Here is a 25,019-nt window from a genome sequence, read left to right as displayed (position 1 = left end):
TTGTTTGATGATAATACATATTTTCTTGGAACTATGTTCAATAAAAAAAAAAATGAGAGTTCACTTGGTATTCATATTTTCAAAAGGAAAATTGTATATGTATATAAGCTCTAGAGACATTTTGTTATGGATAAAGGGTAAAAATCATTTGGGTATTTCACAATTTAGTGAGATGCCATTGTGTGATAATATTAGAAGAATGAAGTACCTCTTGAGAATGATGAAAGGATGTCAAATAACTATCTTAGCCAATTAGTACTTTTCTTACTTTTTTTAGCATTAGTTTTTATTTATTTATTTATAGAGTTAACTTCATTTTTGCACACAACACATTTGTTAACATATCATCATCAAGCTATCTTAAATCATGAGAAAAAAAATCTCAATCTTATTAATATAGTAAACAAAAGAAAAAACAAATAGATTCACTGCAGATTAAAGATCTAATAAATATATGGCATTGAGTTTTAAATTGTTTATCCATTTGAGGTTCAATTGACATATGGCATCATTGCAAATGCATGTTTAAAGAGATTATTCCATTCTTCCACCCCCTCCCTATGTTAATAATGGTTTGAAGATAATGATCATATTTCATATCCTTGAGTATTAATATTGCAAGAGCTGCTTTGATATTAGGGTTAAAATTTAGATAGAGTATCAACCTTAAACAATGATATCCTTAACCGTCCATAAAACATTCAAATCAATAAACCCTATGTTTTAATTTCTTTGGTATCACATTTAAAATGAATAATGAGCCTTTACTTTCATGACAGCCTTGCATATACTACTTGCTAAGTCCTATGTTGGTGCCATTAATTTTCATTTGCATTGCGTGTTGAGACCATGATCACTAACTAGTAGGGTCAATCAACTTGGATTGGTTTAATGGTTATCTTATTAGTCCGCTTAAATAAGTATCAGGGTTCAAATCCTGTCTTGTGCATGTAGTAGCAACAAATTCTTAAATAAAACTAAAATCCGTAACGAATTAATCATTATTATGTCGAGTTGTCGTGAAAAAAAGAAAACTATTACTAGGGTCAAAAAGTGGCGGCATCACCATGTCAAAAACTTAGTAGGGTGAATGTTCACTTTTTTCTTCACCAGTTTAAATTATTGATTCATAAAAAATAAAAGAAAATTAGTTAGTTGGCTTTAATAACAAAGGAAATTTTGATCACCTTAGTAACTCGTTGGTTGCTATATTATTTATCTTTAAACGATATCTTAAATTTGAGTCTTGTAAATAATAAAAGAAATAAGATAATAATCGGACAAGCTTTGTTTGAATACTATAGACTAATCTTAACTCAAATTAAACTATAAAATTTTGGATACTCTTTCGATTCAAAATATCAATCCATTTTTTTTCTTAAAGAATATTGATGTTTTAATTATCATTATGTCAAAATTTTCAATTTTTTCGTAAAAGGATATTTTTTGTATTGTTAATAATATCCTTAATTTAATTGTGATAATTAAATAATTCTTAACTACGTATATGCATATATTTAATGCAAAGATAATTTTATCTACTCATACAATAATTTTAACATTTGAAATTTCATTTATTGTTGTGTTTTTTAAGAATAATATTTTAAAAAGAAAGAATGATTCAATCTTGTTGATTTAGAAAAAAGAAGAAAACACTATATATATATATATATTACCAACATTAAAATTAAATTTAATTTGTGCCTAGGTAAAAGATGAACGGGCATTGAAAAAGCATGATGAGGGATCTAGGTACCTGTAGCATTTTTCACTTTAATTGAAAGAAAAATTAATTTATTGGTTTATAAAATTAGTGTTGTTTCCTTTCCCTTCTTTTAGTCAATTTAGAAGAAGCGGAAAAGGAGTATTATGGAAGCATATTTGATGGTGATTGGTAATAGCATTATTTCACCATTTGGGAGAAAGTTTGCAAAAGGGTATATATTCTTGTCCCCTTGTTTCTTTCCCATCTCATTTATTTTCCCCTTTCATATTCATTCAATACTTTTAATTTTACTACTATATGTTCTTGAGTTAAATGTTAATTAATATACACAAGTTATGATATTTAAATATTAAAAAAACTATTTATAAATACCAAACTTAGTTCAATTGTGAAAATATAAATTAAATTTTGATATTAGAGTGAGAACTACAACTCTAAAATATCTAAGAATTAATATAGAATGAGACGTTTCATGCAAAATACGAGAATTTAGGTGCTAAAAAATAATGGGTCGACAATTTATGTTTTAGGTTGATTTATTTCTTTCATCGATAAATAAAAATTATTTCGTTTTGGCAAAAAAATTAAGGAATTATTCTCTATATTTTAAATTAACTCTCTTTTTTATTTTTTTGAAGCAAATTAAGTATCATGTTTTGATTTTAAGAAATAATTAATTTTACATATTATTCCTTCTACTATTAAAAAAATAGGATGTTAAAAGAATAGTAAAAAATTAATGAAGAGAGAAAATATCAAAATAACATGAGAAATGCTTTTGTCTTTTTCCTTTGATCGTTTATACTTTTAACAACATTTAATTATTGTCTTAATAATTGTACACACAACTAAAAAAAGACAGCCAAGTTAAAATTGACGGAATACTAAACTCATAGAATTTTAAAAGATAATTATTATGTTGTTTCGACAAAAATTATTCTTAGTAAATTATGAAATGATTATATTATTACAATTTGATAGGAATCTTACAGTAACAGTGAAATTGAAAAATTGAAATCTAATAATTAATACTTTATTAGAATTTTAAAATAATAGATATATATTATTGAATAAAAAATTCAACTTGGAAAATAATTATTCAAGCAGCAAGGGACTACATGTCTTAAAAATTAAAATTAGTACTAGTATTTACTAGTATATTAATAATAAAATTTACTTTGTTAAGAGGGACCACAGAATCAATAATAACTAATCTATGCTTACAATGGTTTGGACGCGGAAAAACTAATATGTGAATCTATCCCAGTTGGAAGAGAATTGGGTGTAAAATTAATAATATGTGAATATGTAACCGTAATTAGCGGTTTTGGTACTAATTTTAATATTTTTAAATTTTAAAATTTAATAATAATTATTTAATTAATTAAGAATTTAATTTTTAATTTTAAATTTATCTTTTTTTTAATCGTTGTTCACTATATACATACACGTTATTTTCCTATACTTTTTTACTTGTTTTATCAAAATAAGAAAAAAAAGTTAAATAATCACTATTATTAGGTACTATATATATAGGAATTATTATTGTTCTTGTCACCACTTATATTTTAATGTTCTAGTTAAAATGAGATTGTTGAATATTTTCGATTAATTATACCTTTTAAAAAAGTAAATCCAAAACTAGTTAAGAATTTCCCTTCCTAACTTCATATGACTGTATAAATGATGTGACTTGGCGATAGATCATATAACGTAACAGCTTAATAAGCATGTTAGTTTGTGGTTAGTTGTTAATGCATGCCTATTGGTTAATTGGTAATCATTGTAATTACCAAAACATTCAACTTTCATTATCTTAATTAATAATGTGATGTTCTTAAAATATTTTTCAGCCAAAACTAATTACTAAGTAATCATTTAAATTTCATGAAAAAAATAAACCATGATTAATAAATTCAAAATTTAATATTTGTTATCCTTATTATTTAAATAAAAGTTCAATTTTGGCACAAATTAGATTCATTATATATATTGACTTCAATTCAAGAGTTATTATTAAAATACAAAAACCAATTAAAATTAGGTTTAATAATTATTTAATGAAAAAGTTTAATTTTTAGTTAGTCAATATTAGCCAACTTTAATATTTAAATTTATAATTTAGATTTAAAAATTATGATTTACGATCTTGATTTTAATACAAATAAAATAATTTTTTTTAAAATTAACTGAAAAAAATAATTATTTAACATTATTCTTACTTAATGCTTAACTAATTAAGAGTGACAGGTTAGATAGTTTAAAACGTTAGTTGGAGCTTAGTGGTCAATAAAATGGACCAATCTAATTAAATACATATGCACTATTGCAACATCAATAATGTTAGCTAGGGAAGACAAATAATTATGGACAACAATGGCATCCACTAACAATAACCAATTGAACTCCAATTCATATAAATGACCAGACACCAATGCCTCAGGAAATATATATTATTCTAATATATATATAGGGTATGTTTAGTTTTGGTATTTACTTAAAATGAAGTGCCATTAATGTACTAATTAACTTTTCATAAGCTAATTACAAATTCAATTTAATATTTTTAGCAATATCCACAAGTCCAATAGTATAATATAATAATATATGTGAATGTATGAAGATGCATTTGTTCATTCAAATTGAATGTGAATTATTATTTTATTTTCATTATGTTGCACAAGTTGTATGTATGCCAACGATAAAGTCAATAATTGGTCACAAATTCACAATCTAGATATAGTGGACAAACAATTTAATTTTAGAACTTTCTATTTGTGTGAAATTTCTTCAACCAACTTGTTTAAGAGAAGATGAATTCCATATGTTTAACCACATTATTCTCCATATTAACTTTTTCGGTAACTAATATATATGTATTAATACTCGAAAATTTTAAATAGAAAGGTTAGGGTCAATATTTTTACTAATCTCAATCTCAGTCAATATTTTTCGTTCTAGAGTGAACAGTCTTCGAAATCAAATAGATATAGCTCATTATTATGCAACAATTTTCTCTCAAGATTTTGAGTGAGATGAGTTTACAATGTCTTATTTTATAATATTAAAAATTAAAATTTAGTGTTTATGGTTTAAAATTTAGTATTTAGAATATAATATATTAACTAAATATTAATAAAAAAATAAATTTTATTAGTTATGTAGTATTGTTCAATCTTAATTATCTTGCTAATAAATCTGCACAAAGCATTGTTCTGTCAATAATCAAGATTTAGTTATCCTAGCTAGATAGCTAATAGTGAATTTAGTAATAAGGTACATTTTTTGGTGCATAAAAATTTATGTGAGCCTCATGTCCATCAACTCATTAAAATAGGGAATGGCTCTTGGACTCAACAAGTATTTGCAGTTGAATTTAGATATAACCTACTAATAAGTAAATTCATTAATGATTGTCTAATTTATATTGGAGAATAATAAATTAACAACACAATGCATAATAATAAAAATAAAAATACTCCATATATACACTAAAAATCAACTCCTAAATTAATTATTATATATTTATATATGTTATATTTTTCGAATTAAATAATTAACACCAAAATAATCCAACACGTAATTGAAGAATAATCAAACCTATTTACATTAGTATTTATAAAATACATTTTTATATATAGTGACTAATTTGTGATTTATATATATATGATTGTAATAAAAAGAGGCAAACAAATGATTTATTTTTAAAATTAAAATTACTAGTAAAATAACTAAAAAAACTAATTATCATGAATACGTATAATTTATCATCCCATGCAGATTCTTTAATAACAGAAATACAATTTCTAAATTAAAATAGTATATATTCAAGTATGCAACGAAGCAATGGAATCTCTGACCACAAATATACAATAGCCGTAGAATTTGAAGCGTGTGTTGTAAAGTTGATGATTAATGGAACAAAATCAATAACCCAAGAAAGTAGAGAGAGATCCTTCTTAGCTTGGAAGAAAGGATTATTATTTAAGTATTTTTATTTATTTATTCATTAATTAATTAATTTCTTTGATTCCTTTGGACTTGGTCGGTTGGATTTTAAAATACATATATATTATCTCATGTTTAATTTAGTGAAGAGCACATACACCATGCATGCCTTCTCTAAAAATATCAGTTTTTTTTTTTGCAATAAAAGAAAATTAAATACTGAATTTTAATTACATTATCTTATTTAATTTATCATCTATAATTTCATACATGTAATATCTATAATAACACACTTATTACATCTAATATTATTCGATTATTCCAGCGATTAAAGATATAAAATAAGATAAATAATAATTAAAAAAATATAAAATAAGAAAATTCTGTGCTGCTTTGAATTAATTTTCTATTAACTTCTAAATATTTTTGAAATTTAAATACTAGAGACTTAAGAAGAGTAAAATGCATGAGTTTCATTTGAAAAACAAATTTGTTGAATATATGTTACCTTCTGAACTCCAACTGTATGCAACCATAGTTTCTTTTAACACGTTTGGATCCAACATGAACTCGTGTGTTTATTTTGCTTGGCCTTTATTCACTCTTGCCCTTCCACTTTTCTATATTCCCTCTGCAGTTTGAGTTTTCCTTCTAACAACAATAAAACAAATAATGTTACTAATGAATCATAAGTGAAACAATTAAGTTTAAGAGATTATATTGAAATGGTTTCAAAAATGTCCATTGAAAACATGACTTGATTTAGAAGGTTGGTTCTATTTAATTATACGGTATATAGACATTGGGGCATTTTAAACTATTAAACTACTCTTCCACCTTAACTCATGATAATAATAAAGAAATCTCGTAGCCCACAAATTCATAGTCAACAGAATACATCAATTCGGTTACAATTTTAGTTTTTATTATCTTATCTTATCTTATCTTTATTTTTATCTTTGGTAGACAATGCTCTCTATATATTTAGTTTTACCTTGGTAAAGATTAAGATTGTAACTGAATTTATGTATTCTGTTGGACTGAATTTGTAGGTTACAAGACTTTTTTATTGTTTTCATGGGCTAGTGGAAGAGTAGTTTAATATAAACGTCTAATTTTAATTCAAAAAAAAAATTTAAATGGATTCAGTGTTGTCTCATCTTTAAATTTGAGATGAATAATTAATGGAGTGAGTGACATGAACGTTAACATTTTTAGTTAAGTTATATATTCTTATTTTTACATGTTAGAGAAATATAACCAAAATTTTCTTGTAAAACTTTTTCTTTTTATTCTCTTCTTCATATAAAACCTCAAACCATAGCAATCAATCATCAACGCTTCAAAATCTAAAAAAAAACATTTATATTTGTGATCATTAGATGGTTAATTTTACCTTGAACATTATTGCATCTTCAATATGTTAATTATTTATATCAGCAGGATAATATTAAACCTGTTTAATTTTTTTTGGGATTAAAACAAGATGTTTGAACTGTTAGAGATCAAATTACAATGTGAAACTTCTAATAATAGCATCAACCAAATTTATAAATTATCTTCTTTTCTCGTTTCTTTTTCACTAGCATTTCTTATTGAGATAACCAAGACATGTTAAAGAAAGAGTACAAAGATTTTTTTCAATTATTTTTTAAGATAGTTATCATAAAAATCAAATATTTCAATGAAATAATAACTATTAACATACAAACAAACAATTTTACAATAATTGGTAAGTAAAAATAACTCAAACACAAAGGGTTATAGGGGCCCCTGGTCCTCTACCTCAGTCCAAAATAAAGTTACAAAATCCATACTCATGATACTACTTGAAAAATCCAAGAATAGTAAGATTTCTTTTATGAGAATGGTGTGATATGTTTGTTGACTTTAATGTAAGAAAACATTCTTCCCTCACCTTAATTTTTTTAATAAAAAAATTACTTTCATATCATGTAATATTCTTTATGAATAATTTTTTCATTTTCCACACACTTTTTGAGCATAGCTCCAACTATAAATACACCATCACCCTTTACACTTCTCTTTCATGTCCATTCCATTATTCTCTTCCCCTTTTGATTCTTTCAATAGCCTATCTTCAATTTGTGCCAACAAATTCATTTCTTTCATTTTAACACCCTCACATTTCACCCCAGAATTCCAAGTTTTAATTTTTATTTTTCTTTCTAATTACTTCAAGAACAAGAAAAAGGAAAGAAAAAAACTCCTCTGTTTTCTCCCCTGTTTTTATTTCATTCCTTCCCCTGTTCTTGACACTTTTTTCCCCTCTATTAACACAACTATGTCTCACTCAAGTGTCTCCAAAGGTTTGCAATCTTGTCTCAAACCACGAAACGTCGAAAGAGTGTTGAGACTCAAATTGGCTACACAAGGGTTTAAAATTTCTCCGAAATCTGAATGGCCTAACAATAGTAGCAAGGATGATAGCACCATTGCTTCATTCTCAAAACCAAATTCAGGTAACATCTCAAACAATAATAAACTTGACATGAAAATGTCCAAAGAAGATTCCTCTGAAGAAGGTGGGAAATGCACATGGAGTTTCATTGAATCCCTCTCCAACAATTCTCATTGTGGCAACAAAGATGAAGATAGTGTTTATGTTCTCCCAAAATCTAAGTGTTCTTCTTCATCAATGCTAAGTGCTAAGAGCTTGGAAATGTGCACTGAAAACTTAGGATGTGAAAGTGGAAGTAAAAGCAAAGGTGATGAAATGTCATTGTTTTCATTGGAAAATAATAGCAACGGTTTCATGGAAAATAGCAACACTTCGGTGGAAGTTGACACAAATTGTTTTGAGCCTAATAAAAGGTTGAATAATAACAAGAAATGTGGCAACACTTTTCCTCCTCCATTGACATCAATAACTGATTTTGGAGGGTTGCACGTCCGCCCTCGTCGCGAAAATGGTAGGCTGATTTTGGAGGCAGTAACAACTCCTTCTCAGCCGTATTTTCGCGCCGAGCGCAGCGAGGGAAGGCTTAGGTTGAGTCTTTTTGAGAGTGTTGAATCAAATTGTGGTGATGATGATGGAGTTGAAGAAGTAGAAGAAGTTGTAGAAGAAGAAGAAGAAGTTGAAACACTTAACAATGAAGCATGTGTTGATGAAGAAGAGTTGGAAAAGTGTGTTGGATGTGTTGAGGTTGTTGATGATGAAATTGGGATTCCAACAAAGTTTAGGACTCCAACAAGGTGCAAGGCAAGTGGCAGGAATAGAGACATTTTTAGTGATGCCTACTTTGAGTTCCCCACTTTTTCTTTGTGTCTTTGAGCATCAATTATTATTATTATTATTATTATAGGCTTAGTTTATAATAATGAGATATTTATATAGATTTTAATCTATGTAATCGATCTCATTTAGTGGATTAACACTTAATTGAAGTCGACTGTTTTTTTTTTTTTTGGGTTTGTTTCATTTTCTTTTTGTTTTGTTCCTTTTAAGATTTCAGCAGTTGTCATGATTGGTGGCTTGGTTCTTTGAAATTTTTGCATGTACTAAGGATAGGTATTAGTTATATTGGACATTGTGCTTATTTTTTTCACCCTATCTTTTTGGTGCTTGTTTCCTTCTTCGTATTATTATTCATTACTACCCTTTTCATGTTTCTAGTCTCCATCTGAAGCATAATTCATTGAGAAAAAAAAAAAATAATAAAAAGAGAGAAATGATTTACAAACAGATACACTACAAGAAGGTTATAATAATCATTCGGGAAATGTTATGGTACCTATCACTCTCTATCTAAGTTACTAAAAAAGGTAAATAAATAATATTTAATAAATTTTACATAATTTATTTTTTATTTTAAATATTTTATTTTTTATTTTAAAAAAAATTAGACAATTTAAACACCATAATAAAGATACCATAAAACTCACCTAATCATAAAGCTAAAAGGAGAAAAAACTGATAATAGTACATTTATTAAATGTTGAATTCTAGTATAACTATATTAGAGTAGTTATGGTGATTATATATAAATATTGTTAAAATTAAAGTTATATTTTTATATTTTAATAATAATTTTTAAAAATATTAATACTTTTTAAAATACTATAATTATCGTAATTACCGTAATATGGGAACAATGATTGGAATACAATTATTAAAATACTAGAATGATCCTTATTAATATTACCAACTAATTAGATTAATAAACCCTAAACCTAATTGAAATACAATAATTGGAATTATGCATGGGAACATATCTAATTTTTCTTTTGCCTCATCAAATTATGGTTACATATAAAGAGTGATGAATTAGTCCACTAGCTTATACTTAATTTTTTTTCATAAGCCATGCCTTTGCTTTTTTGGGCAAACAATTGTTATGGTAGGCACTTAGAATACCTCTAAACCAATCCCTAACTATAGTCCATTATAGGCATTATCTATAGTGGAAATTTTTACATTTTATGCGTTTTCAATTGGATTCTAAATCCTTGAAGTTTATTAATTTGTTTATAGTGGGATGGAATATAATTATGTTTAAGAACTTGGATTAGGGTTTTGTGAAATGAAAAGAAAAATGGTATGTGTTAATAAGATAATTTTCTCTTTAGGGTTTATAGCGTCTTTTTTTTACATAAAAAATTTAGAAAATATCATTTTCCTGCAACATTTTATCAAATTTACAATTAAGTTATCTCAAACAATGTGCTCAATGTTAATTAAACAGGCTAACAATAAAGAAAAATGCAAATTATACAATTCAAAAACAAGAAACAAGAAACAATTAATAATATACCTACACTATTTTTTACTAATTAAATACCCTGATAGAAATATAGAGAGTAAAAAAAAGTGTAGTTTTTAGTTGGTTATTTCTTGTTTTTCCGTTATGTAATTAGCATTTTCTCAATAATAAATATAATTGACTCAAATAAGATAATTAATTAATTAATTACAAGTCCAAACCAAATTCGAATATTAATAGTAGTTTAATTAAACTAATGAAATTAAATTAAAATCAGAATTTTTAGGTAATAAGTCTTTGTCCTTATGCACTAAAAAATGGAAAAATCCATCCCTTAGTTATTAGTTTGTCCCTTATAACTTTTGAAGCTTGTTAATTGGTACCATCCTTAAAGCAACAATAAATCATAGATATGTTAATAATTAATGATCTTTAGGGCATAGCATGCTGAGATGAACTGTTCCCTAGAGCCCTGCCATTTAAAGCATGGAATCTCACTAATCCATGGATGGTTTAAATTTGTATTATTGAAGATATATAATAATTGCGGCATGGCTTTCTTAATTATATAACTACAAAGCCATGAAAACGATTTGCCACATTATTATTACCTCTCCCTAAAAAATCAGTTACTAATTTAGTTATTATATATTTGTAAATATAAAAAATAATATATATATATATATATATATATATTAAAAATTAACAATTATGTATTTGTATATATTTATAATAATAAAATTTATTGTAATAGAATAATTAAATTTATAATAAACAAAATTAAATTTATTTACACATGTATAATTATCTTTTTTTATAAAATATTAAATATGTATTTTTATATAGAATAGCTATTTAGTGATAATTTTTTGTGTATACATAATATAATTAATTTTATATACTAACTAATTTTTAATATAGAGAGATCATAATTAAATCTTGTTAGATATTCACATTAGAATGCAACAAACCTAAAACAAGTTGGGGGGTGTACGGCTTTGGTACCAATTTGCAATGGCTTGTAGCTATTAGAAAACAAAGGAGGGACCCCAAAAAGGAATAACATAGTCTTAATTTGTTCATCATGTGATGTATCAATGTGTGTATGTATATCAACCTCATCCTTTGGCTTGCCCTACCATGTTATCGACATCCCACAAAAATTAAATTGAAAAAAGTCTCACTTTAATTTTATCTTTAATTTGACCAAAGAATTAAACAATAATAACTAGTATTAAAATTAAATCTCTTTGCATCTAAAGTAAAAAATGTCAAAACAAATTATGACTTACTAATTGCCTCGATTCACTCGTAAAAAATGAAAGAGTACAACCAATAAAATAACGATTTGTTTAGAAGCAGATCAATTTAATTCGACTTAAATAACTCACGAGTTGAAATGAATTTGGATCGAGCAACGGATACACAATAAAATTTAATGAGTTTATATTATGCATTATCTTTGTTATAAATTCGTTAAATAATTTTTTAGATTTTAGATCATTTACTATAAAATATATGAATGTATGATAATTTTTTTATTTATATGAATATTAAGTAAAAAATTACTAAAATTAGGTAGTATAAAAAAGATAAAAAAATCAAACGAGTCAACCTGCTTCATTCAATAATCTAAATAATCAAATCGAATCGATCTTTTTTTTTCATTTAAAATACGAGCCAACTCATTTTTTTTTATTTTAGCCCGCAACTCATGACGAACCGCTCATTTTACCGCTCTATTCAAAACTAATATTATTTTTTTTTTGGATAAATCTGAAATAATAATAAACATGTAGTTAATATATAGTCAATACTTAGCTATAGTTTTAATTATATTCTAGCCAAAATTTAACTGAATATGATATACGTTAGTGCATGTATTGGGATATTTTAATTAACTTAGCTTGTATATAACTGTCTACCTTTGCACTTGGTGCACTACTTGTAACAATGTAACAAAAGAAAAAAGAAAAAGGATATTGAAGGACCAAAAAGAGAATAATAGCGATGATGCATGAGCTTGATTGAATGAAACTGATGATGAATTACACAATATATCACAATAAGAATAATTGAGGATCGGAATATGGTTGGTTAATCGTGGAGTATAGGGATCCATACATTACCCTATTTGTGGTTATATAGGTTTCAATTTGTTTTTGGATGACAGTGAATGAAACGCAGTTTTCAAACCATCACATGCATCAAAACATCATGTGCTTTCGCTAGGAACCTTATTTTTGTGAGGTATATAGTCCCTTTAAGCACATTATATTCTCTTTCTCTCTCTCAATATCATCTAACAGTAAAAGAAAAATCTTGGGAGCAATCAGCATGTCCCTTAATTTTAATGTTACATGGACATACACACACTAAGTGATAATATATATCCTCCAAAGTTCCATGATTCAAAGGGGAAAGTGACTCCCCTTCATTCTCCGGGAAACTTTTACTTAGCCTTTAGAGTTAGGAGTGTATTCGGATAAGGTTAGGTCTAGTTTCTTGGCAAATTTATATAAGAATCGAACTAATTAAATTTGATTGGTTTGATTTGATCGAGTTAATTTGTCTTCTATGATTAGATTCGAACTGGTTAAATTCAGATTGATCAAATTCATATTTGATCAGTTCGGATAATCAGGTAATCGAATAAAATTAATTTTTAAGAAAAGTTAAAAACAAAAGATAAAAAAAAAATTGTGTAACATTTAAAGGTGATTCTACCATGTCCTTTCTAAAATAAAGAGTAAATTACCTCTTGTGGCATATACATTAATTGTTGATAAATTATCTTTCTGACCAGAGTTCCAAAATTCGAATGAGATCGTCAAATCTAATTGCTATCTTTAATACGATCCCTGGAAAATTCTAAAAACGAGAGAGCTAAAAAAACTGATAAAAATTTGTGATATATTAATTAAAAATGATGGTAATTGGTGCGTGAAAAGAGACACCAAAGTATTTTATTTTATTTTTTTATCTTTAATAGCTCTTAAATTATTTTTCAATCATTATTCAGATAATAAAAATTTTAAGATGGTAATTATTGACTCGTTATTTTTATGACTAACTAATATTTTGGTTTGTTTTTGTTATATAGTTATACAAGGTTATGAGGGTTGGTTATCTGAAAAAGTATCATTGTTGATCTGACTCAATTTTAAAAAAAATATTAGGAAGAAAATCTAAGAAAGGAGAGAGTTGAAAAATTAATAGATGTGCTCGTTGAAATGGGAGATTGAAAACATATTAACAAGTTTAAAATCCTAACCTAATTGATTGGAAATGGTGATTGGATTTGAGAGGAATTATGGTTTTAAAATTGAAGAAGAAGAAGTGTATTTGGTGGGAATTATGAAAATGACACTACTATCAAATTTTAAGAGAGATATTGCGTCAATTGAAAAGAAAAGAGAAGATAACCTGAATCTTGGAGCTCTAGTAGAAGAATAATTTATGAATAATTACCGTATATGTCACAAAGGGTAATTTATCCTTTATTTTAGAAAAGATAGAGTAGAATTTACTTTAAAAAATATATTAAAAAAGAGAAAAAAAAGTAATTAAGGTAAGATTAGAGTTAGTAAAAATATAGAAACATTATAATTTTTTTAATATAACATATTAGGTAATTAGATTCCCAAACCAATTAAGGTCCAAACCAATTAAGGTCGGATATATAATCGACTTTATCTTATTAAACTCGATTATCTGTCAAGTATAATATTTAATATAATTGGATCAAATTGGCCTGGATTTAATCAGATTATCTATATATGCTTTCTCTCTTATTCAGTGATATATTTTTTCTATTTTTATATGATTGAGATATTATAATTTATCAATCATGTTATTTAGATTATTTTTTTATCAATAATAATAGAAATTAGTTTATTTGTTATAATTTTTTATAATAAGAGTACATAAGGAGTACATAATATACAAGATGTAATAGTTCAATAAATATTTTTAAAAAATTTCATTCTTTTGTTATCTAAATTTTTTTATTGTATTTTTTTTAAATTGAAAAAAAATATTATGGGATAAGATTATGCATGTAGTTATATACAAGGGAATTTTTTGGTGACTTTAGTTTTGATGACTAAAAGTGGCATAAATTTAATCTATAAATAAAACATGAAAAATGCTATTTGTACACTAAAATAGCTACTAAATCAGTCACTAATGTATTTATATATAAATACATGTGTGATTTAATTTATTTTTAATGTGTATTTTGTACTCTAACATATATTTTATATTAGTAGCTGACTTTGGTAAATAATAGCTGATTTTAGTGTACATGTAACATAAATCATAAAATATTGACACATGACAAAAAAAAAATTAAATCTAACGCCATTTTGTGAATAATCATAGCGAAGATGATTCAGATCTTTTTGCTACCAAAGATGGAAAAGATTATATCAAAAACCAAGTTAGGGTATGATTTCTTTTTGCTACCAATACTCACTGATCTTCATATTTTTTGTTTTGTGATTATCTTAGGTAAATAGATTTATTCAAAAACCAAGTTAAGGTATGAGTTCTTTTTGCTACCAATACTCACTGATCTTCATATTTTTTGTTTTGTGATTATCTTAGGTAAATAGATTTATTGGAGATGCAAATATGAAATATGCAGACTATGAAGGGCTGAATGAACTTCTGAAAATTTGTCAAATAATGAAATTGTAAGGAGACTTATAAAAGAGGCTAAAAAGAAAGCAATAACGCACAACATATGATTTGTTATTTATATTATTTTTTTATTAATAATAGATATAAATTTATTTATAATTTTTTTAAATAAGAATACATAAAGAATACATAATATATAAAGTGTAATAGCTCAATTTATTTTTTTATCATATTTAAACTGTTCAAACTGTGATTCTCTCAGATAAGTAGATCTATTAAAAATATAAATATAAAATATGTAGACTGCACAAGACTGAATAAACTTCTAAAAATTCATCAAAGACGACCTTACCTAAGATCTAATCCCGATTTAATTTCAGTACCATAAAAAAGTTGTGATAGATTTGTGATATTTGCTTCACAAAGCATTTGGAGACTATTAAAAACAATTGTCAAATTTGTGCACGTCTCCAAGAAATGGAATTGTAAGGAAGTTAACCAAGCATATTCAGAAGAAAGCAGTAATAAATACGATACATATGATCTGTTATTTAGATTTTTTTTATCAATAATAAATATAGGTTTATTTGTTATATTTTTTTAAATAAGAATAAATAAAAAATACATAGTATATAAAATGTAATAATTTAATATATTTTTTTATTAATGTCCTAAATTATTTAAATTGTGATGTTAATAGTTTGATGAACTATAAGGAATTAAGAGAGGGAGAAAAATAAGTTCTTCTCGTTGTTAAAAAGAATAAAAAATCTCTTAAAAAATATGTTAAATTATTACACTTTATATACTATATACTCTTTATGTATTCCTATTTAAATAAAATTATAACAAATAAGACTACATCTACTATTAATATGCATACATAGAACTATACTAATATCTACCTAGCCCATTACCAATACCCACTGATTTTCATAATTTTGTGTGTATTATCTTAGGTAAACAGATCTATTGGAGAAGCAAATATGCAGACTGCGCAGGGCCGAATAAGCTTTCGAAAATTCGACAAGGGAGCTTTACCTAAAATTTGAGCCAGATTTAATTTCAGTTCCATGAAAAAGTTGTGATAGATTTGTGCAGGAGAGACCATGCCTGTACGATGGAAACAACCCAAATTTTAACAGGGCTGTGAGGGTTATACTTTATATACTATGTATTTTTTATGTATTTTTATTATAAAAAAATTATCAATAATGCTGAGAAATCAAGATGGTTTCAGTCAAAAATCAGTCAAATGTCTTTGGGTGAATTCAAAACCTCTACGTAGATAGTGTTTATGTTAGGCATTAGAATGTTTCTTTTCTTTGTAAATTGAATTGTTCTAAATCTGTTTTCTGATTTATCATGTTTTAGGCATTTGAAGAGAAAAAGAGGGTGAAGAGACGGAAACTAATTGAATCAATTTTTGTGATTCACGTTGTAATGATACTGAATGTATCTCTTTCTAATTTAAATGTGGTGAAACATTTAATAATCAAAATTTTAAATCATAAATAAATAAAACTAATTATTATATTTATAATTAATTAAGTTATTCTATTCTTGGCTGATTTGGAGTTAGTTTCATATAATCATATACTTTCCAAAAATTATAACAAATAAACTTACATCAACTATTGATAATAAAAAAAATAATCTAGATAACAAGTCTATTAAAAGGTAATAGAAGGTAATCTTATTCGAGTAAATCATAAATGTTTTTTAGAAGGTGTACTTATTCGAGTAGAGAATATATGTTTGTATTTAGAGTATTTATCTATTTTGGTCCTAAAAATTTTTTGGATCAGACACTTTAGTCATCAACTAAAATTAATTATTCAATTGGTCTCTAATAATTAACTATGCCAGTCACTTAGATCCTTTGTTCCGTCAATTTTAATAGAGGACAAAATAGTCATGACAAAATGGTCATTGACCCCTCTGTTTGGAGACGACACTGTTCTCTTTCAATTTTCATCATATTTCGCATAATCCTAATGGTCTACAAACTTCAAGCTACACAATACACATTTAGTTAATTATTAAGGACCATTTTGTCTCGAACTATTTTATTTTCTATTAGAGTTGATAAAATAAAAAATTTAAATAATTGACAGAGTTAATTGTTAAAGACCAATCGAATAATTAATTTTAGTTGAAAACTAAATTGTCTAATCTAAAATTTTTTTAGACTAAAACGAGTAAATACTCTTGTATTTATATATTAAGTTAGTTGGGAGTTGGGACTAAATTTTTTAAGCAGAAATTTCTTTTTTCTCACAAATTAAAGTTGTTAAAAACTGTACATGCATATATTTGGTTTCCCTTGACTACTACATTAAGATTTGGATTAATTGGTGGAACATGACTTGTTATATTCCTTAACATTCAATTCTGTTAGAATCTTAATACGTAAACTCGGTGGAATCTGTGGTAATATCGCACTAACAGACATGTGGGATTCTTAAAGCTTAAAAGACGGGAGAAGCTGTGCTTGTTATAAGGTGAAAATTCACATGAGTATGTGAAGTTATTATTTAAAAATTATTAAATAATTTAATAAATTTGATTAAATTATTATTTAATAATTTTTAACTATTAATTTTATATAAAAATAATTGTATATAAATTTTTTATTTTATTATAATTAAAAAATAATAGTAACCGATAAGTAAATAAGTCATTATTTAACTAATTTTTAATTAAATATTATAAAAACTTAATAAAAAAAGTCACTCTTTATATTTTTTTTCTTTTTTTTTATTTGCATTCTTTTTCTTCTTTTCTTTTTCTTTTTATTTTTCCTTCTTCAACTACGTTTTTTTTTTCTTTTATTCTGTCTCACCTTTTTTTTCTCTTTTTATTATTGCTCTTTTTTTTATTAAAAAAACATAAATAAAAAATATATATAGAAAGAAGAGAAACAAGAAACAAAAATATAAAATTTCAGTATTTTTATACAAAAAATTCTGTTTATTTTTCAAAGATTTCTATGTTTGTTTTTCTAATATTTATATGTTGTTATAAAAAAATATATTTCTGTTCTTATAATTTTTTTTGTTATGTAAATAAAATAAATCAGTAGCTTTTCAAAAATAGCAACTTTTCAAAAACATATTGCAATTTAATTATAAAATTATTTATTCACCTGACATTTTTCTTTCATTATCATCCTTAAGAGAAATTCTATAGTAATTAGTTAATTATTTGACATTGATAACAACAAATTATGAAGGCAAATAATATGAAACCAACTTTAAATTAGCCTAGAATAGAATAACTTAATTAATTATAAATATAGTAATTATTTTTATTTATTTATGATTTAAAATTTTGGTTATTAAATGTTTTACCACATTTAAATTAGGAGGAAATACAACGTGAATTATAAAAACTGATTCAATTAGCTTCTGTCTCTTCACTCTCTTTCTCTCTCCAAATGCCTAAAACATGATAAATTAGAAAACAGATTCAAAATCATCTAATTTATAAAGAAAAAAAAACATCCTAATACCTAATATAAGTACAATTTGAATAGAAATTTTAGATTTATCCAAAGACATTTGACTGATTTTTTACTGTAATCATCGTGGTTCCTAACATTATCGAATTATGAATTTGTTATTAGTTATAAACATTATTTATCTACGAAGAATATTAAGGGACAGGTTTTTTTACGCCATTCCTTGATATATGTCTTGAACAATTACGTTATCTTATACACTAAAATTAACTATTAAAATTAGTTATTAATATAAAAAATATATATTAAAAATAAAATAAATTATATATTATACATAATATATTAGTAATTATTTTTAGTAATTGATTTTAATATACACATCATATTTTTGTTTGTAAAAAGATAGAATCCACGTCATCAGATGGTGTTAAGTTACAAAGATTTGATATTTATTTTTCTTAGACCTATAGTTTCTGTAAATATATAAAAATAAGCGATATATATGATAAAAAAATATAATACAGAATAATATTCACTAAAAAGAATCTATGCATATTTTTCATATGTTCACATCATATTTAGATATGGAATGAAATTTTAAGATGATCTCACACATATGATATTATTTTTAGACATGGCGTACCTTTTACAGAAAAATCTAGGACTCCAGATATTTGAAACTGTTAGAATAATATGTTTTTTGATAGTTTAATAAAAACTAATTCTAATAATATAATACTCATCATCTAATTTTGCACTTTGGAATGAATAACTTAATTGCAAGAAATAGGTTATATATATCATATTAGAATATATTAACATCAATTAGCATTCATTAAAATTATTTAGTATATATTTAAATATTTATTATAAAATATTACGTTTTTATTATTTCGATTCTTTTAATATCATAAATACTATTTCACATGATTTAAATACACATAAATCTTTTTAATTCTTTCTTACTTTTTCTAACATATCAAATGCGAGTGTTGCATAGGTATATCAATAAGAAAAAAATAATATATATCTCAGTCGATTATCAAATCATAGTTATTAGATCCGATTTAACTAGATCGATCAAATAAAAAATCTTATCACAGTAGTTATTAAGCAATTAATCTTATGCATGTAGTAATTTTTTAGTTAATAATAAATTATTAAATAAAATTTAAATTTATAATATATATTAATTTTTGATTTGTCAAATTAAAAAATACTGTAAATATCTAATAAACTTAATTACTGATCTACTAATATTAGAAGGGACTCATCAAGCTTTACGCACCAACTAATAGCCACTAGACTAGCTTATTTTTCTAATACATAGCCTTTTTTAAAATTATATTATATATAATTAATTAATTAATTTTAATTCATTTACGCTAGAAGTAGATAGCGATGGATTGATAAACCGTCGTTAATATTCTTTGTAGTGATTTAACAATTCAATCAATAATTTATGAGTTAAATCACTGATCTAATAATTTAATACTTTAATCAATTCGTTTATCTAATAATTGTGTGCTAAATATTTCTTATTTCTTTGTATAAAGTTTTAAAAAAATCCTAGAAAGTGTCAACTTGGGAGCATATTAGTATAAATAATGATTCCAAGCTCCAAAATAAAAAAAATAAAATTATATTAGCATTAGTTGTAATACATACAAAAGTGTGCCATGTTGTTGGCCATTTTTGAACCAATAGCCAAATAGTGACTTTACTCATTAGCTGTTATCCTCACTTTTAGGAATTTATTCATATTATATCTCTTTTTAGTCATAGAAGAGAGAAAGTTTTGATATCATATAGGTATCAGGTTAGAGAAAGAGAAAGAGAGAATAGGAAAAGAATAAAGTTCTGAAAATATGTTAGAATAACAAATTGAATTGGAGTAATTATATGTGTATCTCATATTATATAGTTATAGGGAATACTGACTAGTACAGTAACAAATAATTTTTTTAAAATAATATTTTTATTTTTGTAAAAAAAAATTATCAAGCCTTTTAACAGGCTTCAGGTCAGGCCAGACTGAATAACAGGTCAGGATTAGTACTTTAAAAAAAATCTATAGTAGGCTGCAGGCCAGACTCAGGCCAATTGATTACGTGACAGGCTAGTCCTGTTGGCCTGGCCTGTTTCCACCCTTAAACCATGCATTCACACTGTTCCTAAATTTAAGAACATTTTCAAACGTTACTAAATAATGTGTACATTATTGTAGGGGTGTAAGTTACCGAACCGGACCGAAAATTATCGCAAAACCGAACCGAATCTTACAACAACCGATTAGAAAATCGAAAAAATCGATTTTTTTGGTTTTTTGAACTAAACCGATCGGTTCGGTTCGGTTTTCGGTTGGCTCGGCAGAAACCGAACCGAACTGGACCAAACCGAAGAATGAGGGTTCAATGGTGTGTTTTTACAAAATTGCCCTTTAACCTAGGTATAAAAGAGCCCTATCACACAGAACCCTAGCTTTCTTCTTCCCTTTTACGCGAACGGCGATTCTGTCCCGAGCTCTCTTCTTCTCTTCCACGGTTCCACCTCCGATTCGGCGATTCCTCCATGCTCGAGAGAAGGAGACCCTGAGGGAGCCAGAGAGTGCTGTCCAGTGTCCACCGTGAAGGAAGTCGCCACTCCTTACTCGAAGGCGTTCAGTCATCGCCGCCGCAGGGTCGCCGTCGCTGGGTCGCCGTCGCCGAGGAGCATTCCATTCACCGAGCAGCAGTCCTGTCACGGAGCAGCAGTCCAGTCGCCAACAAGACTCCAGTGGCCATCGCAGTCCAACACTCCAACTCGAGCAACGATAAGCATAAAGCACTCCTGTCAGTCTGTCACCAAGCCATCTCATGCAAAAAGCAACTCCACAATGTCTTCTTCGGAGGTTAGAAATTCTGAACAATTGTTTTTAGAGATTTTGTTTAGTGATAATGTGATATTGTGCATTTGTGCTTGATTTAACCTGAACAATTATTTGTGGTTATGTTTTTTAGAAATTCTGTTTGTGCCTTTGTGGTTATGTTTTTTAGAAATTCTGTTTTTAAATTCTGAACAAGCAGTTATGGATGCTAATATGATTACTATTCTCTTTGGAGAACACATAATATGGGTAGATACTAGATAGACCAACAAATTGTCCAACAGATTCCTATCTCAACAAGTTCAATCATAAAGCATAATATGGAACTAGAGTACACTAAGATTGGAATTTATTCCATTATCATTTGGCATGTCAAAACAAGTAATTGCAATGCAGTTGGATTTTTCATGCATATATCAGAAACACTCAACAAAATAGAAAATAAACTGATATGTCACTTTAGTCCCCAATACATACAGGTAGCAAATGAAAATTGTGTGCACACCATAAGAGCATATACTATGAATGATTCCAGTATGTAAGAGTGTAGGACCTTTTGAGGGAGAAATTTTGGCAAATTTCAGTTTGGTGTGCAGAAGGCAAATTTTCTTTCACGGTATTAGTAAATATTATAGCTTAACTCCTGCTACTTAAAATTTTTTCCTTTGTTTTTCTATGACATAGAAGTAGACTAATTAAGAAATAAAAAATTTATTTATTTATTATGGTTTTTAATTTCATAAAGATGGTTGGCGGACGGCCTAGTTAATTGTTGGATGTTTCTTTTCACTTGAAAACAAAGAACGAAGTTGAATCACTAATAACTTTAGGTTTATGCATGCACACTATAATCATGTTGTTAATCCCCATTTAGTTATTTTATATATGCACTTTGCAATACATATACTTTAAAATATTACCACTACCTAAAGTTGAAGTTGACATTTTCTTCATAAGAAGAACAAATTGCACGTGCCCATATACTACTTAGCTTGTTGCAGATTAATACTCCAGTTGAGTCTTCTTTAGATTATTTAATTTGAGGTAGGTCGTTGAAACCATGCGTTGAATTAATTAATAAATAATATATACGAGTACTTTGCTGAGTCGGAAAATCTTTTTTTTTAATCTCATAGATTAATATATCCAATGATGCTTGTTTTGGTAGACTGTTAGAGCTGGTAATGAATTTAAATTCTGTTGATTATATGGCAGTTAATGAGTATTAAATGATGCAAATAACCTAGCTAGTCGTACTGTTAGAGCTTGTTTTGGTGTTGTTCATGAATTAAAAATGCTAATTTTTTATTGTTCTGTTTATATATATGCAGCCAACAAGCAATGAGGTGCCCAGTGAGCGGACGCCTGAAGTTGGGGGTGAAATTGTTGAGTCCGCGGTACGTTCTTCAACGGACAGCGGCGTGCTTACCAAACCCCCGCCCCATCCTAGATCAAAGAAGAGGAAGGTTCATTCAACTAATGTGGGTGCAACTCCGGGAGCAACTCCAACAAATCCATCTCCAAGCACTCTGGAAACTGATGAAGAGGATAGCAAGGATGAAGCTAATGAAGGTAACAGAAAACCTTCTAGACCTAGATCTTGGATTTGGGAACACTTTACAAAGGATCCTAATTCCAAGCCATCACATCCTAGGGCTAAATGTAATTGGTGTGGTGCATCATATGCATGTGATTCTCATAGAAATGGTACAACTAATATGCGTTATCATTTGTTGAACCAATGTAAAAAATTTTCTAGGGAGTCGGGTGACCCTAGTCAAACAATCCTTACCTTCCAACAAAAAAAAGAGGGTGAAGGGGTATTTACTGCAGTTACTTTTGATGCTGAAATGTGTAGAAAAGCCCTTGCTAGGATGATAATTGTTGATGAGCTACCATTTAAGTTTGTTGAGGGGGAGGGATTTAGATTCTATATGAGTATTGTGCAACCTAGATTTCCACTTCCGGGAAGGATTACTGTTGCTAAGGACTGTTGGAATCTTTATATTAGTGAGAAGAATAGGTTGAAAACTGTGTTCAAGCAGCCAAATCAATCTGTTTGTTTAACTACTGATTATTGGACTTCTGTGCAAAATCTGAATTATATGTGTCTCACTGCTCATTACATTGATCATGATTGGAAACTGAAAAAGAAGATTATCAATTTTTGTCTTATTAAAAACCACAAGGGAGAAACAATTGGTAGAAAAATTGAGAGATGTCTTTTGGGGTAGGGGATATCTAGAGTGTTTACAATTACTGTTGATAACGCTAGTTCTAATGATACTGCAATATCTTACCTAAGAACTAGAATGGAGCATTGGAATTCACATCCTTTGAAAGGAGAGCATTTGCATGTTAGGTGTTGTGCACATATTCTTAATCTTGTTGTTAATGATGGATTGAAAGAGATGCATGAATCTATTAGCAAGATAAGAAATGCTATTAGATATGTGTGTGCTTCCCCTAGTCGTATGAATAGGTTCAAAAATTTCATTAAGGAAGCTAGGATACAAGACAAGTGTACTGTTCAACTCGATGTTCCCACTAGATGGAACTCTACATACACCATGCTTGAAAGTGGTTTGAAGTTTCAAAAGACGTTCAAGAGGCTAGGGGAGAGAGATACAGAATATGCTCTAATGCAAGGTGGTATTCCGATGAATATTGATTGGGACAATGCAAAACACTTTATGGAATTCTTGAAAATTTTTCATGATGTTACAAAGAGTATGTCTGGTAGTTTGCTTGTGACTTCTTCTTAATATTTTCATGAGTTTGGTAAGATTTTGCGTGTGTTCAAGGCTTCTTGTGGTAGTCGAGATCCATTACTTGGAAGTATGGCTGAGAGGATGAAGCTTAAGTATGACAAGTACTGGGGTAACATTAAAAATATCAATATGATGATTTTTGTTGCTGTGATTCTTGATCCTAGATACAAGTTGAAGTTTGTGAACTTTAGCTTTGAAAAGCTATATGATAAGGATGATGCTGATTTTTTGGGTGCAAAAGTGAAAGAAACATTCTCCAAGATGTTTGAATGCTATATGAATGCAAATAATGGGGGAAGATCTTTTACTTCAACAACAATGGATGGTGCATCAGATGTGGGAGTACCTGATGGCGACATGGCTGGTGATTTTTTTAAGGAGGTGCATTTTCATGAGATCATCAACAAGAATGAGGTGGATTTGTATTTGATGGATGGTTTAGAGAAGCCTCGTGATCAAAATACTTTTGACATATTGAATTGGTGGAAGGTAAATTCTAGCAAGTATCCTATCTTATCCCAAATAGCTAGAGATGTCTTAGCAATGTCGGTCTCAACTGTTGCTTCAGAATCAGTTTTTAGCACTGGTGGAAGAGTGCTTAACAACTATAGGAGTTCTTTAACTCCAAAGACAGTTGAGGCATTGATATGCACACAAAATTGGCTTCGTACTTCTCCGATGACAACTGATTTTGAGGAACTTATTGAAGAGTTTGAGAAACTTGAATTAGGTAAGCAAAAAAAAAATTTGTAGTTCCTTTCATGGTTTATGTTTATAATCTATAATCTATATTATATTTATAATCTATATTGATTTTTTTGTTTTATTTTTGTAGAAATTGCACCAACCGGAGAAGATGAGGATGAGTCCGGTGTAA

At 27.2% G+C, this 25,019-nt stretch overlaps 2 protein-coding genes across 2 annotated transcripts; both read left to right on the top strand.

Annotated features, from left to right (window-relative positions):
* The first annotated feature begins 7,729 nt into the window (after positions 1-7,729).
* On the top strand, positions 7,730-9,248 carry LOC112755084 (uncharacterized). The gene has a single exon (XM_025802987.3). It carries the CDS (start codon positions 7,980-7,982, stop codon positions 8,967-8,969), a length of 990 nt encoding a protein of 329 aa, XP_025658772.1. The 5' UTR covers positions 7,730-7,979; the 3' UTR covers positions 8,970-9,248.
* Positions 9,249-23,683: 14,435 nt separating this feature from the next.
* Positions 23,684-24,136, top strand: LOC140177494 (zinc finger BED domain-containing protein RICESLEEPER 2-like). Its single transcript, XM_072210608.1, has one exon. The coding sequence runs from the start codon at positions 23,684-23,686 to the stop codon at positions 24,134-24,136; it is 453 nt and encodes a 150-aa protein (XP_072066709.1).
* Positions 24,137-25,019: the final 883 nt, after the last annotated feature.

The sequence above is a fragment of the Arachis hypogaea genome, chromosome 2 (genome assembly GCF_003086295.3).
Source record: "Arachis hypogaea cultivar Tifrunner chromosome 2, arahy.Tifrunner.gnm2.J5K5, whole genome shotgun sequence".
In the NCBI taxonomy this organism is placed as follows: Eukaryota; Viridiplantae; Streptophyta; class Magnoliopsida; order Fabales; family Fabaceae; genus Arachis; species Arachis hypogaea.
This window is presented reverse-complemented; position numbering and strand designations above follow the sequence as displayed.